We start from the raw sequence: 16,829 nt of genomic DNA, 5'->3' as shown, positions 1-16,829 counted from the left end.
ATGTGGAACTAAAAACGCAATATTGAAATTTTGGATAATACGGTTAAGGAGCGAGAAGAAAGCATCAAACATGACGAATTCTGCAAAACGGCAAGAATATGCAGCACTGCTGCTTGAAAAGATGCAGAAAGGTGACATTACAATCGAAGAGAAGCAGACAATAAATGACTATAAAAGAGATCTTACAAGAGCAGTGCTGGTCAGGTCTATACCCAGTTCGTTTGTTATTTATGGGTATTACATGTATAAAAATAAAGGAGCAAGAATTAGTGTGCTTAAATCTATTATGTGTGGCGCTGGTGGACTGCTCTTTGGGTTGTTTGCGACACCGGGCAAGAAACTATGGGAGACAGCCATGGAAAAAAATCACATCACACCTCAGCATGTCCTCGGGAAAATAACTCAGCTACAGGCGAAAACAAATTTTTTGTCAGATGAAATGATAGACCAGGAAATTGAGATGTTGAAAGCACAAAAACGGTCTAAGCCTGGCTTAGTTCTGTCAAGATCTGAATTTGAGAATGAAAAATCGCAACCCGACACAAACTTTGACGACTCTCAGCAGCCAAAGAGTAGTTTATCATTTATTTCTGGAGGAACAAATGAGGAAATGTCAGGGCAATCAATGGATGAACCAGAGAGTTTAATGGAGAAACGGTTACGACGGAATAGAAAGCATAGAATGAAGCATGCTGGTGATGATGTGAACGCATCCGAAGAAAATTATACCAACTCTGCAGGGGTTAAAGTTAACAAGTATGGAGATCCAATTGAATAATCAGTCCAGCAAGCTCAAGGACAATTGTTTTCATTATTAACAATGGGAAAACTTGTAGCATATGTTTGAATACAGTGTACATTTCTGATGACTTCTGTATGAAACAGTCATTAAAAATAAATATCTTACCTATGTATCGACATAATATGCTGTTATAATTTTTGAATCACATTCTTCGAATCTTGTTTGGGAATTCTGTATGTGAAGAAACTATTGGTACAAAGAACGTATGCAGGTTTAATGATACAAGATCTGTAGTAGATAATATTGTAGTCCAACCACTCACCTTGAATTTGATTGTCAGTTCATTTAGATTTGGACTTGCTGAATTAATATCAAGTAGATTCTATGTTTGTCCTCGTATATTGGCAAATTGACTATTTGATGAATGCCCAGTGGATTAGAATCAAGCCTCTCTCCCTATCCTATCATTGCATTGGAGAGAAGGTTTGCCTATAAGACTGACTAAACCCCTGAGCAATGAGAAAAACAGAGGTAACAACATTACCCTCCTGAGATTGGTTTTTGTTTTTACTTTGAACCGTCTATCGGTCCCTTAATTTCTTGCATCCATGGGTTAAGGTACCAAGAAACATACTCGTTTATTAGCTTGATTCCAATGATGCACAAGCTTATGACTCTCTGTGTGTTATCAGAAAATTTCTGTTTTATATTTATAGGTACATGTACATGTATGTTACTTTGAAGAACCTAGGATCTCCAGTTTGGCTCCTTCCTAACCCTATAAAGGGTCCTGGTTTGAACAACCATAAATATAAGGAAGCGTATAATAATCTCTTGGAATAAGCATCTAAGTCTGTAAAGTTCATTAGAATCCAAGATGCATCATAAAATGTTAGTGGAATTTATGACAATAACTATAAAGAAAAAGGACCTGTCCCTTTAATCCGAATATGATGTTGAAAATAATAGCATACTCCCCTCCCCCAAGTCTTTGTTGGTGAGCTAAAATGGTCTAAATCAGTCTAACAATACTGATACATGTATATTTGCTTAGTCCTTCCTCCCTACTACAAGGAAATTTTGGGCTTCTTGTTTTGGCAACACACTTGTAATTTTCACTTTAAACTGTTTTACAACATTTGTCTTTGGCAAACTTGAATATCAACTTGATATCAACCATTTCTTCGGGTAGAACATCTTACAAGAAATGTAGAGGTTTCGGGAACAATCCCCTATCCAATCATTAATTTATTTTGACGTGCTCTTGCCTTTTTCTTTCTTTTCCTCCTGAACATAAAAACCCTGTTCACTTCTTTCCTGTCTAATAGTTGCCAGTAAATCAACACAAATCAAATCAAATCAAGCCTTTACTTTGACACATAAAACCATTCTGTATATATGTCTGTAAAGAAAATTTACAAAAAACAAAATTTTACAAGTAATTTTGTAAGCTGCTTTCCTTAAAATTTCATTTTTCTGTTTACTTGTGTAGCAATCTAAATCATTTGAACTGTGTTAACAATATTTAAAAACATGTTAAACATAATGCTATGGAATTTTTATCATTGTTTAAACAACTGTGAGTTCTAGATTTAAATGAATCCACCTGCAATCAGTATCAATTGAAATACATTGTATTTTATGCCATAAAAGCAAAAGATGGAAAGAAGTTTTGTTGCATTATGAAAATTTTTCTAGCTCTGTAATTTCAAAGAATCTCAAATGTTGTATGACATTCCACATTTTGATTCATAAAAACCAACCAAACATACTAAAACCCTACAAATAAACAACTTACGCTGTAAAACTGAAAGTTGGTAAACTATACATGTATGTACTGAAGAAAAAATTGTGTATGTACTTGTACCTTATTTTTCTACACTAAATGATAGCTTGAACTGGTCTTACAGAAGTGAACAAGAAAAGACTTGTACATTTTTTGTTAACGTTGAAGGGGTGTATTTTCTATCTAATATTGCAATTACCTAAATCAAAATGATGAATGAATATTTCACTCAAAGACAATCAAACCCACCAAACACTGATACACAATGAAAAAAAAAAAGATTTCCTCGATGAAATGAATACATACAATAACCCTGAATAACACTCAAAATATCACAACAAAGTACACAAATAAACTAAAATTCACAGCAGTTATCATTCATGTTTGTATGGTTGTATACAATAGACATTTTACAGCTGGTGATTACTGTAGTACAACATAGAATTTCTGTGAAGGCCAGTGCTCATTTTGAAGACAAACATTTCTTATTGAGTAGTTAAAGAGTTGTGAATTATCCCTTTCTGTCAACTTCTACTTAAACGTTTCATTTGGCATAGTAAAGTATTCTCAAGGTACATTTATACCTTGATAAACAATTATGTATCTTTTATACTGAAACTAAAGAGTACAGGTAGTAGATGGAAAATAACAATGAACTAAAATAATCTGTGCTACTGAAACATGTATAAACTATCACCAATGATTAATGAAAAGGCAAAAAAAAAAAAATGAAATCAAAAACTTAATTTCCTGACACAAGTAAATACAAACATACTTAGAAAAGGAAATGTTGGTTGACATTTATCATAACAATCATCATTAATCATTGGACCTATGTATATGAGGTATGAATGAAACACACTGGAAGCAGTCCATAAAGTAATATCTAATAAAATCTACTAGATTTTTATTTGCCATTTTTGAGATTATTCTACTGAACACTGTTTTCCTTTGTTAAATCATTACTTGGTTTATTACAATTCTTCACCAAAATCTAATTTGTTCTATATACCGTGGAATTTTGATTTCTGTGTCAGATTACAGATACATTGTTATAAATCGACAATGAAAAACATACCTTTAATTCAAGTACATAAACTAAATCATCATAAATTATGATTATGGTACCTCAATAATTTAACACAAATCACTAACTATTTACAATTGAGTATTCACAACATATACCTGTACAAATACAATGCGGTAAAAATATAAACCATTTCTAAGACTTGGAAATTGCAACCTAAGAAGAAAAAGGGTATATACACATATATTAGTTTTTGTCTTAACAAAGTTTAAAAATGAAGATGGAAAATTCATATTACATTTTGCCAGATTCACTGGTATTAAAAAAACCCATAAAATCCCAAAAGTTGTAGTAAAATCCTTCATAAAAACCTGCAATGATTATATTATACCAATCTGTTATTGTATTTCACATAAATTCTAACAGTCATTTTTCCCATTTTGATAAACATGTTATTCTTTTATATCTGTCATAATTTTCTTTTTATTCAAATGTTGATAATTCATGATGAAAATTTCAATTACATGTACATCAATCAACTTCAACATGGAAAAACTTTTTAAAAAGTCAAACTTAATGTTCAGGTACATGTAAGTACAATGTAAAAGAAATTTTCAAATATTCATAAAACAGTGTTATTGGTTTTTTTCTGCGAGTACATGTAATTCCTAGAAATAGATGTAAAGGAAACTTGAGTTTTTCCTCCCTCCCAATAGCATGATATGAATATCATCATGGATTGCTTTGTGAGTGTGGCATTGTTTGGCGTTGGTGAATATCATCAGACAGGAATTTTGACACCTTGTTGAGGTGGCACTGAGGCTCCTCGATTCAATCTTTTTGCTCTGCAGGAGAAAAGAAGAGAGCTTGATAGCAAACCTTTTTGTATATTTATCCAAAGTATCGTTATTAGCTTCAGACCAACATAAATAGGAATAAAATGTTTAACATAATAAGTAATATTTTGAAACCAAACACACAAATAGGCTAGGTAAGCCGAATCAAATTTCTCCATCTTTCTCTATTTGACTAGTTTTGTACCTTGGAGAATTCGTTGGACTTGTCGACACTTGTTTTCCACCCCTTGGATTATCCTTCACAAAGTTTCGACAGGAAGCCAATTTAGATTCTAAAGCCTACAATACACAAGAAATATTCTTCTCATCTCAAGTTCAAGAGCAAATTATAATATTTTACTTTTTGAAAATAAGATGTATGTTTCACATATGCATTGTACTTGGCAAAGTTTTTAGAGGTTGTTCTCTGCATAAAGAACATGACAGGTTAACAATATCCTCATTGTAAAATGGTTATGCAAAGACAAACATTCATATGTACAAATATATTTTTATAAGTCAACATTAATGATTATGCACCTTTTAATTTATAGTGTGCCATACTTTCCATGCAAACTATACATTGGTTGGGTTCATGAAAATGCATATGACAGCACTTACGTATATGTACAATCAAATCACATAAATTGCAAACAGTTTTTATAAAGTTGCAAAATAAATTGGTTAATTGAAAATTATCAAATGCAAAGCGACATATCTCTATTCCTGAATGTTATGAAAATGTGAATTTATGTTTCAGGACTATGAAACTTAATAGCACATGCTGGGCAATAGTTTTCAAATACATGTAACATCTAAAGATTTGATGATGAACTAAATCTACATGTACAATCTTTCCTATTTGCAAAATGAATATGGAGGATTGTTTAATGTATTAGTAGCTCTTTTAGTAAGGTATACATCTGAATTGAAGAATAAAAAAAAAAAATAATTGTTGATGGATGATTCAAAAACTCAGGTAACACTCGCTAGTTATCAAATGAATAATCTTTACAGTTAACAATCTACATTTGTTAAAAGTGTTGGCTCAATTTTGTGTTAGTACTTAAGTCCAGAATGATCTTTTTACATAGAACTGCTCATCAGCATATCTTGTGTTAATATATTCTATTTAAGACTTAATATGCATGGTTTAAGGTCTTTCGATTGTCGTGTGACGTCATTGTGAGCAATCCGGAATATTTTACCGTTATCGGTTATAATAATAGTGTTATGTGGTGCATAGTTTTGCCAATATTTCTTGATTTATACTTGTGTTTAACACATTTTAAGCTATGTAAAGTGAAATGACACCAATGTTTAACAATTCATAGAGAGTAGTTTGAGTTGAAATCGCTGAATTCAATGAAAAACTGATAAAACCGTATATAGGCAAACTTGACAAAGACCACAATTCATAATTTTTTACCAGGCAAGGTAAACATTTCTTTGCAGATTTCGATAGGATATATAATGAATTACAAATGTACCAATTTTCAGTGAGTTTGAACCATTATTTCAAAAGTTATAGACGTTTTATGTTGCTAAACTGTACTTATTCATGGTTGAAAAATCGTATCAAATTGCACTGTAAATGTGATAGCTTTCATACTGGCAATTTTAAATGGCCTTAAAATGTTAAAATACTTAAAATAAAGGATTGCGATTAATTTCTTTTAAAAATTGCTTTATTATATCGAAATAAGTTTAAATAAATGTGATGTTTGATAAGAGAGCAGTCGTTGCTATAACTGTCCTGATAGTGTACTTGTGTTAGCTCCTACAGCATGAACAAAATATTTGCAACATACCAATATTTAACTTTAATTTAATTGTTTGCATATTAATCATCAAATTTAAACAAAAATTACACAGATTAAACCATAAAAACATCGAGGGTCGAGAAACCTTAAATCCTAAATCTTTAAAGAATATTTGTAGAGAGTTCTTCTTAAAATGTCAGGAATTCATTTATTAAGAAAAAAATAAAATAATTACTGGATACACTAGTTAATTTCAAACATATGACAAGGACAAGAACACAAAACACATGTACAAGAGATAACATACCAGTTTTGTACACTTTAAAACATGTATACAGTACTTACTCCAACTTTCCGAAGCAGATCCCCTACAATGTTTAAAGCTGAGATTCTGGCAGATGGAGTTAACGGTGTGCTGGTTGAGGATTTCAAAGGAATACCTAAAATTAATTTACATCTACATTGTTCTTATTTGTCCAAATAAATAGTGTTTGTTCATGATACATGTATGTAAATTTATCATTGTTTTTACTCATGAGAAAGTGTAAATTTACGATTTTTTAAACCCATGATAGAATGAAATGACAATGCAGTTAATATGATTTGAAATGAATTCAAGGTACAGTACATGTTTCACAACCAAAAATGAGGACACATCTATTTTTAAGCAAGCAAAAAGTGTGACAACTCTGAACAAAACATTCCAGCCATCTACAAACAATAAGTTCTTTCTTTATAGATTTCAAACCAAAGCAAACAAGTTCTGACCTTTGTTTGGAGGTGTTGAAAGACTGGAGGGTTTGTCATTAATGCTGTTTTCCTCCATTGGGTCCTGCTTCTTCTTTATTGGGATTGCATTAGAGCTACTGTCTTCCTTTGGGGCAAGGCTGAGGGCTGTGTTTGTTGGTTTAATCTGAACTACATTTAGCTCTGACCGGAGGTCTAACATGTAAAAAAAATTGTCATTATTATTGAAGTGACAACTATATATCCTTTATAATTTCATACATATACAAAAAGATACATAAGTGACCCATACACTTTAAAAACTTATCAATTTGTACTATACACCAGTGGTCAGGGATGAAATTAATGAAGTTCAAAACCTTGATCTTTACATTCACTTATTAAGTATTTTTTTCTCCTTTACTGCCTAAAAAATTGATTGTGATTCATATAGAAACTTAAGGTTTCACATGTATAGAAGAATTGGCTCATCTATATAAAGTGCTGAGTGACAATGGCAATAATTTAAATACTTTTACTTACTTAAGAATCAGAGAGAGAGAGAGAGAGAGAGAGAGAGAGAGAGAGAGAGAGAGAGAGAAATATTAACAGTGAAATTCATTATTTGGAGTTTGATAGTAGTATACACTGGTAGCAATCATTGCAGAACAAATACTGAGGCTGTGTAAGATTGTGCTTTTTTCCCATCTGCAATGCTCACTACCTTCATCTTCATATGAAAGACCAAAGATAGTATTATATTGTTTAAATAGCTGATATTCAAAATCACTCCTTCTTAATGATCGATTTGTCACTTTTATTCTCACCTGTGGCTTCATCTTTTAATCTTTGAACAGTTTCCACTAAAGTTTCTTTCTCATCTAATTCACTTTCCAAGAACGCATTTCTTTCAATGGCCTAAGAATAGATATTGAAATTAATAGAAAGATTCTTCTTAGAATGTCATTTGTTTAAAACCATCATTTTTTTTTTCAGGTGCATTTCAATTTACCTGATTTAATCTCACTTCAAAATCCTCCAGTGAAACAACAGTAGCTCTACAAGATATACAGGTACATATATTGATTACCAGTATTCATTACCAAATGTACTTTAAAACACAATTAGGTGTTACAGAATAAGCCCATCAAAAGCAATAGATAACAATTGTGTTTGAACCGTGAACACATTATTGGTATGTTCATTCAAAGATATTTGTAATTTTCTGATAGATGCAGTAAAATACATGAGCATTTCAAAGATGAGAAATATTATATTAAAGTACAATCATGATTGTCTTGTTCACTAAAGCTTACTGCTTGTACACATTCTTTGAATTTCTTGGTGAGGCGAAAACATATGATGTATTAATTTAATTTTATTGGTAACTCATTTGGAGATGAGATTTCCCTATTGCTAAATGCACAGCTCGTCTAACAACAGTACCTCTTGGCTCTCTCTAAGTCATCATTTGTCTGCTCCAACTCTCTGATGTATTTCTGTAACTCATCTTTGTAGGCACTGACTTGGGCTAATTCATCTTCTAATTTGGATATTTGTCTGTGACTGTTTGTTTGTAAGAGCTCAATCTTTTCCTGAAAAGAGTAAACATAAATTGAATCCAAAAATTAACAAAAGAATTCATCAGAACTTACTTTTTCTGTTTGATTGTAATATATAATCAATTTTTGATAAAGATTAAAAAATAATTAAAATATATCCAAATTTTAACCTTGAGTGAAGAATTTTCACTGCCAAGTTTTGAGGTTTCTGACAAGAGATCTTTGTTTTTGGATTCTAGCTGCTCAAGCTGGGCTTCAAGCTCACACTCAAGCTCCCTACTGCTGATCTGGAATTCTTCTAGCTCCTCTCTCGTCTCTTCTAGACTGTTAAAAGTACCAAAATTCAATTTTAAATGTCAGGTGAGTTATACCCCCATAATATTAAACAAGGAGAGTCTAATATCTCTCTTTTAAAAAATTCTTAAACATGTAGGTCCTGAAATTATAAAGTGACATATCTGAACGCTCATAGCATGATGTCAAGTCAAACATTGCTCATTTATTATGTTGATGAATGAATGTCTGTGATTGACACACCATCTGTTAAAGACTAATCAACCTTATTGGAATATAATAATTACACAAAGTGCTGTTCTTAGACAACTCTGCAACATAATTACACTGCAGTAATCAAGTACTCTCTAAAATAATAAGAGGTATATTTTTAAAAGAGGCCTATAACTCCTTAAAACACTATGCAGGGGCATTGGAAAGTGTTTCATATTGGGGGCAGCGAATTTTATGAAATAGGAAGGAGAGTGAATTGAACTGGATTTGACTTGAAATTAAATTATGAAACAGTATATTTTTAACAATATGATATTGCCACCTACATGATGTTATATTTTTATGAAACATAACTAAGGAAACATTCAGTACAACTTCGGTAATTTTCTTTTGGTACATGTATGAGTGTCAATGTTTTTATAAAATTAATTCAAGGCATTAGTCTAAGCATGTTCATCTTCAAAAATGTCTAAAAAATCATGGATGAATTTACTGCACATCAAAGGCTGACAATGTTGTCATATGTAGCATTAATATCAATATTCATTTTATAACAAAATTGTATTGTAACAGAAAATTATCATTGTTATTGTTGAATACTTTGTCATATTTAATGCAACCTTAGTTAGAATTTAAACCACATTGGTTGAAGGAATGTAGTTCTAGATTTTTCTTGCCTAAAAACTCTTTAAAAACTTGAAATGATCAGGTCTGTTGACTATAGTATAATAATACATATGCATGTTAATCCCAACATTTCTGAAATTGGATGCTAATGACAAATTGTGTAAGATATGAAAATTTAAACTTCTTTTTCAGTTTTCTTCACTTCCTGTCTAATTCATACGCTCATTGACATTTCTTTAATGAAATTTCCACCTCATGTGTATTAATTCACTGTTAATATTTTATGAACTGCATAAGGCAAGATTTAGTTGAATAAAGACTAAAGTCATCAGCAGTTTGAAAAAATGGAGAGGGCTACATTATTGCAACTAGTCCAACTACTACAAAACATGTGCATGAATATACTTCAAAGTAAGTGAGTCTTTATACAATGCATAAATAATCAACTATAACACAATTTAATTTTAAAATCATTGGCACATTTCTTTTGTTTGAAAAGCGACAAAATAATGTCATTAAAATACGAAAACAATCCAAGTGAGATTAAAGCTATAATAAATGTTCAAAGAGTCAAATGATTCACATCGACATGAAAACAATGACACAGAAAAGGCTACACAAGTTTTAGTTTTGCTATCCTAGTGAGCAGACGACTTAAAAATTATCAAGTCCAAGCAAAACATTCCAAAACACAAAACTTTCGTTGACCATCATGGTCCCCGATAACTTTGTTGTAACTTAATAACCAACAAAAGTAACACATGTAGATTGGAAATCTTACTCTTGTTTAAACTGTTCAGCTTGCTGTCGCCAGTAGTCAATCTCCTCTTGAGGTGTTTTGAACTTCTTCGAGTCATCCATTCTTGGCTTGACCACCGGAAGTACGATTTAAAGATTCGGCTAAAAGAGGGAATACACCGAAACTGAAGATAATCTTTCTTTTTTCAAAACCAACGAAAAAATTATAGAAATTAAAGCGTTTACTTGAAATAAAACATATTTTTGTAATCAGATCTTAATTTTAGATATCACAGTTCATAAAACATTAACTTAGGCTATTTAATATATATTTTTTCTTCAATTATTTAATCTTTATTTATGAACTAAATAACACATTAAAATTACATTTAAAAATTAAATCTGATAAGAATACCCGTGTTTATTTTAATGCGTTTTAATCCATAGAAGAAGCTAATTATATTTCTACAAAGACCTCTTTTTAACTACACCCAAGCAATTAGAGAGCTTGAACCCGATGTAATTGTTTTCCATGTTATCCATGTCAGTTTTCAATTATTATGGCTCTTTTAGGCATCAAAGACGAATTGTTGGATTCATCAACTGCATCATGGAATGTTAACAAAATAGGAGGGTTGTCTGTGAGTTTTTTCTTTACTGACATTGTCATTTATAAATATGCTTGTGCCCTTCACTTTTCAATTTATGTCTCTGCTTTGGTTAACCATGTTATAACAGCTTGAAAAAATATTTGTTGACAGTCAGAGAGAAAACACGTAATTCCTATTTAAGATCAAAGAGTGCATCAGTATTAATAAGAGTGTTGTGAAATGAAAAATGTCGGTTGGGGTAATATTTTCCATAATTTTGTTTTGAGGCACCTGTGCTTAGGTCTAGTTTTATGAATGTGTATGATACCTAATATACATAAAAGTACACCTATTTTATGTGTATTTATATGTATATTAGGTATTATACATATGCGTATAACAAGACCCAAGCACATGTGAAAGTTCCTCAGGACCCTTATATGTACAAACTTAAAAAGACTTCCTGATTAGAACCATTTTAACAAGTCCTTTGACTTTCTGTAGGACGTAACTATCTATTTCTTGCGTCAAAACAAGTTAAAATGATGCTGGTTTCAAGCGAAATATACACCAATTGCATAGCCTTAGCTCAAAAGCCAGACAAATCTTGTTGACTTCAAAGAGCTATGACTGAGTGGCCTACAAATAACAGCTTGAAAAAATATTTGTTGACAGTCAGAGAGAAAACACGTAATTCCTATTTAAGATCAAAGAGTGCATCAGTATTAATAAGAGTGTTGTGAAATGAAAAATGTCGGTTGGGGTAATATTTTCCATAATTTTGTTTTGAGGCACCTGTGCTTAGGTCTAGTTTTATGAATGTGTATGATACCTAATATACATAAAAGTACACCTATTTCATGTGTATTTATATGTATATTAGGTATTATACATATGCGTATAACAAGACCCAAGCACATGTGAAAGTTCCTCAGGACCCTTATATGTACAAACTTAAAAAGACTTCCTGATTAGAACCATTTTAACAAGTCCTTTGACTTTCTGTAGGACGTAACTATCTATTTCTTGCGTCAAAACATGTTAAAATGATGCTGGTTTCAAGCAAAATATACACCAATTGCATAGCCTTAGCTCAAAAGCCAGACAAATCTTGTTGACTTCAAAGAGCTATGACTGAGTGGCCTACAATGAAATAGACATAGTAGGCCTTTGTCACAATGCTGTTTGACACGACTACCCAAAGTCAAAGCTTGACACAACAACCCAAAGTCCAAGCTCCTGTTAAAATGGTTTTATTACTTTTTTAAATAAAGTTTACAAGTTAATTCCATTCTCGCTGTCAGTAGGTTAAGTGAACAACAAAATGTATTCTACTGTAACAAAATCTTCAGATGAAAAAAAATTATATCAATTGTGTGATAGTCAGTGAGACAGGTTTGATTGCTTGTGCCAGATAGCTCAGTTGGTAGAGCACCTGACAAAAGACTCAGGGAGCCTGGGTTTGAATGTTGGTCTGATCCAACATTATTTCTCCAATTCCATCACATTTGGTGCTATGAGCAACCCCTTAAACTAACAGGATAACTTTCAGGGGAAAGATACTTGAAATCATAACTGATCTTTTAGGGCTAAGATCATATTTTTAAGGAGGAGGAGGAATATTACAGTCATACTGGTTCAATTTCCAGCAACAAATAGCTTAGCTGGAAGAGCATCTGACTAGAGATTCAGGGAGCCTGGGTGTCTTGGTTTGGTCTCCATGCATCCTGTTATAGTTGTAATATTATACACGTTGTATATTATTTGGAATGATCCATCTTTTTTTATTCATTATACAGCTATGTATACATGCTTACCAATCTTTCCGGAGTAAAGTCTAGCTGTAACATCTTTAATTTGTATCATCTTTTTACTACCGGGTATAACGAAAACAATTGATTAGTTTGTTTTATCCTATTATTTAATTTACAGGACTGGATACATCCAGATAGTATAAAGCCAGTCTGTCCCTGCTGTAAGAGTCCTATGCTTCTGATTGTTCAGTTGAATTGTCCTTTAGATGGTTCTCCGTATCACAGGACCCTGTACTTGTTTACCTGTCCTAGAAGAGAATGTTGGGGTAGAGATGAAAGGTAACTGTTACCATGACAATCACCAGACAAGTATAGTATAAAAAAGTACAAATAATTATACGTTATAAAATTAATGTGTTTATGTTGCTACCCTTAGAGTTAGTGCAGAGCCCATTAAATAGATCATTGTGGAATTTTCGCATTAAAAATACATGTATCTGTCATTCCTTTATATTTACATTCCACATGTTTTTTGCTTGTAAAGTGTGTGAAAGCTACGGCAGTTATAATACTGTAATGCACACAGGGTACTCAAAGGTTAAAATGACGAGTTTTATTATGACGTCACAAACGTTGAACGCTGTTAACTGCAACGTCACAAGCAAAAATAAAAATTCACGCTTGCGGCTGTTACTGTGGCTCTTCCATTAATATGAACTTACCCTTAGGATAAGATAGGAATTTTAAGGTATAAATCACATTTTTTGACAAGGCATGAAGTTAAAATAATGAAAATATAAGCATGAAATCATGATTTTTTGAAGTATACAGTCTCATAACTGTAGCGATGCTTGCATACAAATTTTCATATTGCGCTAACGCGCGTTACTCAATTTGTATGCACACACCGCTGCAGTTATGAGACTGTATACCTCAAAAAATCATGATTCAATTCTATAATGGAACCCAAAAAAAAATTACCAGTAAAATGTAATAAAAAATTGTACCGGTAATCAATATATCAACAGATGTTTGATCAATTCGTTAACCACCGAGTCTCCTTAGGCTAAATGAACAATTTTAAACTGCACTCCTGCCTATATCCTGATCTGACTGCAGTCACAGTGTATCATCGCACTTCTTTGATACTAGATTATGGTTGATATCATTCTGTTATTATCAAATTGTAGGAATTGGTTACAATAATTGTTCCACATTGCCCTGTAAAAATAAAAGCATTGTGTTTTGTCCCTTGGTAGAAATTTTTATATTTTATAATCAGATCCAGTTGTAAAACATACAAATCGATATTTTTTTTGGTCAGTTGGTGTGTCCTCAGATCTCAATTCTTGGACAGTAGCTACAAAAAACATTCACAACAAGCAAAATTAGAGAAAAAGGTTGATTTGTTTACCTGTGAAGATGACTGGGGAGATGATGTTGATGATCCCACTGACGATTTTACAAAGACAGAGGGTGGAAAACAGCAACCAGCTCCAAAGTCAGGTGGCTATAGCAGTAACAATTGTTCCAGTTCAGAATTTGACGAGATAGCTATAACAGAGGGTGCCCTAAGCAATAAATTTGAGGATCTGAGATTTCAGGATGATGAGCAAGTGGAGGAGGAGCAGGAAGAGGTAAAAGAAGATATATCTGTTGATGACTGTGAGAAGGAAGATGAAGTTACTAAGGATGATCAAATGGTGATACCGGATGATTCTTTGCACAATGCATTCCAGCTAATTGAGAACGGCCAGGAGACCTGTAATGACATGGATGAGGGCCCTGACCCATCATCAGATATACTCATTTCTTATTATCTAAGTGTTGTAGAAGAACATTCAGTCCCTGCAGATGACAATGGTTACCTTAAAAAGCTATTAAATGAATATCAACGGAATGAAGGAGTGGATCTAGAGGGCTTGCTTAGTTCTGAATATTTTTCAAGGTATTTATCATTTTTCTGCAGTTATTTGACTAAATTAGTCACTATAAATATAATGTTTTGTAATTTCAAAACATTTATCTTATGCTATAATACTTTCTATAATGATAGTCTATCATAGAGTATCATTGATAGACTATACAAAACATATGCTTTGATCATTTTACATAGGTAACTCCCTGTCCCTGTCCCTGTTTCACATAGGTTTGGTAATTCCCTGTCCCTTTAACTAACATAGGTAGCTCCCTGTAACTGTTTGACATAAGTAACTCCCTGTCCCTGTAACTGTATGACATAGGTTAGGTAATTCCATATCCCTGTAACTGACATAGGTAACTCCTGTCCCTGTAAATGTTTGATATACACAACTCCCTGTCTTTGTACCTGCTTGACATAGGTAACTCCTTGTCCCTGTAACTGTTTGACATATAGATAACTTCCAGTCCTCGTAACTGTTTGACATAAGTTAGAATTTCTTCCTGTAACTGTTAGACCTAGGTAACTCCCTGTCCTTTTACCTGTTTGGCATAGGTAACCCCCTGTAACTGTTTGACATAGAAAACTCCTGTCCCTGTACCTGTTTGACATAGGTAACTCCCTGTAACTGTTTGACATAGGTAACTCCCTTTCCCTGTTACTGTTTGATGTTAAATCAGTTAGGCAATTAACTTAAGGAAACTATCCAAAGGAGAATTATTTGCATTTATTGGACCAATTATTTGGATTGTCAGGTTTTTTTAAAATGGATTTGCAGTTTATGTATTAAAGATCATTCAATTTCTACATTTGTTTTGAATGTTAATATGGAACTTTTGAGATGTAGTCGGAAGGTATCCATAAAATCAACAAAAGTCAAGCCACCATTTCACAGTAAACTGTAATACTTGATCATACTGGTACACGTAATACATGTCAGTCCGATTCTTGTACATGGGCATTTTTATTAAGAACAGATCAAAGCTTTTAGTGTTATACATGTAATATTTCTTTGTTTGTTTGACTTGTCAGCAGTGATAAAAATGGAGGCCAAAGTGGGAATGAAAAGTATGAACGAACAGAAATAAAGCATGGAGACAAGGTATTTCACCGGTTCCAGAAACAAACGGCTGTGTGTCCTCAACAGTGTGTCAGGTAGGTAGATCCAGGAGTTTTATCAAGGGGGTCAAGAGCTTATTTTTGGAAGTTTCCTACAAGTTTAGCAAGGCTGAATTTTTCAAACCAGGGAGAGAGGGAGGGGGTCCTTAATCCTTATCCTTCTCTAGATCTGTACAAGATGTTCAAACTGTCTATCACCAAAGATTATCACAAAATTTGGAAGTACATGTAGTCCCGTTAATGATTTGATATCACTCTCAGATTCGTATCATTAGAGTTCAAACCAGTGGTATTTTTCCTGTCCCTGGACCCCCAATAATAAAGATTTTTTTTTGGCTACACTTATCTATGATTATTCACATCTCAGTAGATTTCTAGTAATTTCATTCCATCACAGGTATCATTGGAATGGCAGTCCTCTATTCATCAAAGAACTGAGTCCTTCAGAGAGGTCTACTTATACTAACAGATCCTGTCCAAGTTGTGGCGGTGATGTAGTGTTTGAACTACAGTTGATGCCAGCCCTGGTCAACTTTCTTCAGACTTCAGAAAAAGCAGGCAAGTTTATGCATCACTATTGCTTTGAAATCAGAAAGTATTTAAAGAACTACATGTATTTTACATTGACTTTCTCATTTACTTAAATTTGCATGCTTTTATCAACATGAAGAGAATATTGATGGTCATAATTATACATGTATTTCAGGGCCAGCTACAGAGTTTGGGACGGTGATCGTGTTTACCTGTAAGAACAGTTGTTGGGATGATAAATCCACAACTAAACAGGAACTAGTTCTTGTGCAGCCTGATCCTGACCATCATCTATTTAGATAAAAGATAAACTCTGGCGTTTTAATGTATCATGAAGTTCTTGCTTTAATGTTAAATGTTTTGTTACTGGAATATAAATTTTATTTGATATTCTGTTTTTTGCTTCTTTTGCTAAATGGCTTAAAAGTTAAAAGACATTTGCTGATGATATCCTATTGCAGTGCTTTGGTACATGGATTAGCATTGTAGAACTTCAATGATAACTGGTAGATTATCTAACCTGCAGAAATGGCAGGCAAGTGGATCCAAAAAATGTACTACAATATCTTTGAGATTATGATTGATAAACCCTCTGTCAGT

At 32.7% G+C, this 16,829-nt stretch overlaps 2 protein-coding genes across 3 annotated transcripts; one reads left to right on the top strand and one right to left on the bottom strand.

The window, feature by feature from the left end:
- Positions 1 to 2,096: 2,096 nt before the first annotated feature.
- Positions 2,097 to 10,476, bottom strand: LOC105347565 (nuclear distribution protein nudE homolog 1). Its single transcript, XM_034458739.2, has 9 exons — positions 10,358 to 10,476; positions 8,613 to 8,766; positions 8,327 to 8,475; positions 7,893 to 7,938; positions 7,708 to 7,798; positions 6,923 to 7,096; positions 6,500 to 6,594; positions 4,597 to 4,691; positions 2,097 to 4,400 (listed from the first exon to the last, which is right to left on the bottom strand). The coding sequence occupies exons 1-9, from the start codon at positions 10,435 to 10,437 to the stop codon at positions 4,337 to 4,339; spliced, it is 948 nt and encodes a 315-aa protein (XP_034314630.2). The 5' UTR covers positions 10,438 to 10,476; the 3' UTR covers positions 2,097 to 4,336.
- A 319-nt stretch (positions 10,477 to 10,795) lies between these two features.
- On the top strand, positions 10,796 to 16,619 carry LOC105328904 (programmed cell death protein 2-like). 2 transcript variants are annotated; one of them, XM_011429944.4, is made up of 6 exons: positions 10,796 to 10,955; positions 12,837 to 12,997; positions 13,983 to 14,606; positions 15,615 to 15,734; positions 16,096 to 16,256; positions 16,405 to 16,619. In XM_011429944.4, exons 1-6 carry the CDS (start codon positions 10,875 to 10,877, stop codon positions 16,530 to 16,532), a joined length of 1,275 nt encoding a protein of 424 aa, XP_011428246.3. In that variant the 5' UTR covers positions 10,796 to 10,874; the 3' UTR covers positions 16,533 to 16,619. The 2 variants fall into 2 exon arrangements, with proteins under 2 accessions (XP_011428246.3, XP_011428245.3); XM_011429943.4 differs by having other exon boundaries at positions 15,612 to 15,734.
- Positions 16,620 to 16,829: the final 210 nt, after the last annotated feature.

This window comes from Magallana gigas, chromosome 7 (genome assembly GCF_963853765.1).
Source record: "Magallana gigas chromosome 7, xbMagGiga1.1, whole genome shotgun sequence".
NCBI lineage: Eukaryota > Metazoa > Mollusca > Bivalvia > Ostreida > Ostreidae > Magallana > Magallana gigas.
This window is presented reverse-complemented; position numbering and strand designations above follow the sequence as displayed.